At 42.3% G+C, this 3,134-nt stretch overlaps 1 protein-coding gene across 1 annotated transcript; it reads right to left on the reverse strand.

Annotated features, from left to right (window-relative positions):
• Positions 1-1,954: 1,954 nt before the first annotated feature.
• On the reverse strand, positions 1,955-2,929 carry LOC135975075 (olfactory receptor 10A7-like). Its single transcript, XM_065565116.1, has one exon. It carries the CDS (start codon positions 2,927-2,929, stop codon positions 1,955-1,957), a length of 975 nt encoding a protein of 324 aa, XP_065421188.1.
• Between the last annotated feature and the right edge of the window lie 205 nt (positions 2,930-3,134).

Consider the following 3,134-nt stretch of genomic DNA (forward strand, 5'->3'; position numbering starts at 1 on the left):
GAGGAGAATGTTGTCCACTAACCCCAATGGAGATTCATTGGTTTACACCAGCTGGGGATCTGGCCCACTGACACCGATGGAGTTAACGTCAGTGTAATCCAGCTGGCAATCTGGCCCATTGTCATCACTCCAAAAGGTAAACTAGTGCTTCACCATGAGGTGAAAGATTTCCCCCCAGAGGCTCATTAGGTTATTTCACTAAATGCAATTACATTTGGGAAAACACAAGTCAGTGACATGACACATTAATAAAAACAACACTTTGGAGAAATAAAAGCTTAATGGTGATGGGTTGAAGTGAGACCTTATTCAAAAGTTTTGGGACTTGATTATACTTATTAAAAACTTTGAACTGGATTGGGAATAACAATCTCTCCCAAAGGATTTGCAATAAGAAAGAAATTGTTGGTTTTAGGCTTCCCTCAAAACACCAGCGTAATTCAGGTCAAGGTGAGACAGCTTTCCCCAAATGTGGACAATATATGTGATGCACAAATTCAATGGTTTTATAGACTATGCTAGAATGTTTACATTAATTGATGTGTGCATACACACAAATGCGCATGTGTTTCTGTCTGCATAAACCACTATCCTCTTCTGCGTGGTTTTAGATCCTCTAAAGTGTGCTCTTTTTTTACGCTTCGTAGAACTGATTTTCTTGAGCTAATGTAATGGCCAGTGCTTCCAAATCCACAATAGTGTTGGAGTGTGTGTGACATTCTATACCTTGGGGGAGCATACTGTAACCCCCATATTCCTCATTTTCGTATAATCATGATCTTACATACAAAGCATGCCTTGTAAGGTATCAGGGGAAAGGTTATTTTATTTTCAATGGAAATAGATTTTTAAAATTATTTAAAATATTATAATACATATAATACATCAGGTACAAACAGATACATGCATAATTTGCTCTATATTTATGCTGGAATTTTTCAAATAATGCCGTGGATTTAGATGTCCAAGCTAAAATACAATAGGAGTTAGATGCCTAAGACCCTTAAGCTCCTTTGAAAACCCCAGCCTGAGTCTTTGTCCCATATCTCCTACACAACCAGCCTTCCTCTCCTCCATTTGTCTTAAGGAACTTTGGCCCAGATCCACAAAGGGATGTACAAAAGTGTTGAGACACTGAGCTCCCTTATAGCCTGGAGCCCCACTGGGCTATGGGATATTCAGATGTGGGTCTCCCTCAATCTCTCCTGTCAGAGTGGCTCCACATTAATTAAATAATTGAATAATTACATATTAATTGGGCCATAGAAAGAGTGAGAAGACTTTATAGCCCAGTGGTTAGAGCACTCACCTGAGAAGTGGCTGATCCCTCTTCAATCCCTTTGCCTCAGCAGGCACAGTGGGAACTGCAACAGGAGTTCTCCCACATCCCAGGTGAGTGCCCGAAACCCAGGGCTAAAGGTTATGAGGGAGAAGATAGGTGTCCCGAGGCCTAGATAAAAGCAGCAGTGCACATGCGCAAAGGCAGGAAGATAGATGCAAAAATGTAGGAGCTGAGTGAATTTAGGCACCTATCGGGTGAGGCACCCGTCAGATGTCATTTTGTGGATTTTGGTAGTGCCTAAAAATGGGATGCAGGTTCCTAAATCTGGAATTAGGCACCTCAACCCCTTTGTGTATCCAAGCCATTGAGCCTGGATTTCATCCTGCTCATCCGTCCATTTGACAGGTTCCTCAGCACATTTCTAAAAGCCACCATCCAGCCATGCACAGCAACAGAAGCCTGCCCTTGTCCCTTGCCATCACCACCCCCTTCTAAAACTTAAAATGAAAGAGAAGCAACAACAGAAGCCAGATGAAAGTGAATCATAACCTGGCTACCTGCCAGACTGTAACGTCAGAGATCAGTAAAGTGTACATGCTCGTGTCTCTCAGGCCAGAGATACTCCACTGAGCTGACTTGTTTAGCTATGATTGTTTCCATTTTCAGTGTACTTTAAAAATTAGCATGGATTCTCTGATCTCTTGTCAAGGCCACACACTCACTCCTAACGTGCGCCAAAGCCTCCTTGACATTTTTATTTCTCAGGCTGTAGATGATGGGGTTGACTAGAGGAGTCAGGACTGTGTAGAAGATGGAGAAGACTTTGTTCAGGTCTCTCAGGGTGGGGGTTTTTGGAGACAGGTACACAATATTCAGGGTCCCATAGAAAATGGTCACCACAATGAGGTGGGAGGAGCAGGTGGAAAATGCTTTTTGCCTCCCGGTGGTAGACGGAATTCTCAGGATGGTGATGATGATGCAAACGTAGGAGATGAGAGTCAATAGAAATGGGGGCAGGGTGAATATGGAGGCCAGGACAAAAGTGACTAGTTCAATTGGGCGGGTGTCACTGCAGGAGAGTTTAGTTACTGGGGTGAAATCACAAAAGAAATGGTCAATTTCATTGGGGCCACAGAAGATTAAACGTGACATCAAAGATGTTACTATAGCACTAGCCACCATCCCATTGATCCAAGACCCTGCTGCTAGCTGGAGGCAGAATTTGCCATTCATAAGAGTTGCATAATGCAGTGGTTTGCATATCGCTACATATCTATCATAAGACATGACAGACAAGAGACAACACTCAGATCCTGCTAGCCAGGTAAAGAAATAATATTGCAAGAAACAGCCATTTACTGAAACAACATATTCATTTGTCAGGAAACTGGCCATCATCCTAGGCAGGATGGTAGAAGTGTAGCAGGTCTCCAAGCAGGACAAGTTCCCCAGGAAGAAGTACATGGGGGTGTGAAGGTGCTGATCAGCCACAACTAGCGCAATGATTAGGATGTTCCCAGCCACAGTGAGAATGTAGATCACTAGAAACAGCAGGAAGAGAAGAATACGCAGTTCAGGATGACTCCCAAATCCCAGGAGGATGAATTCTGTGATGGCTGTTTGATTTCCCTGTTCTATTTTTGCCATGAGGTGTATCTAGGACAATTAAATTGAATTCTGTGATATTATTTAATGAAGATGATCTTAAATTTTCATGCAGCAATATAAATGTAATTCCATAAATATTACATAACACAAGTCAGTTGGCTAAGAGTAAAATGGTTGGTTGGAAGATTCACATTTGAGTGCCAAGGTGTCTAGAATCATGGGTTGGAATTTTTAAAGGAGTCTA

This window comes from Chrysemys picta, chromosome 13 (genome assembly GCF_011386835.1).
Source record: "Chrysemys picta bellii isolate R12L10 chromosome 13, ASM1138683v2, whole genome shotgun sequence".
NCBI classification, from domain to species: domain Eukaryota; kingdom Metazoa; phylum Chordata; order Testudines; family Emydidae; genus Chrysemys; species Chrysemys picta.

Excerpts from the sequence above, each read along its gene's own strand:
- LOC135975075 (XM_065565116.1), bottom strand. The coding sequence starts at position 2,929 with ATGGCAAAAATAGAACAGGGAAATCAAACAGCCATCACAGAATTCATC.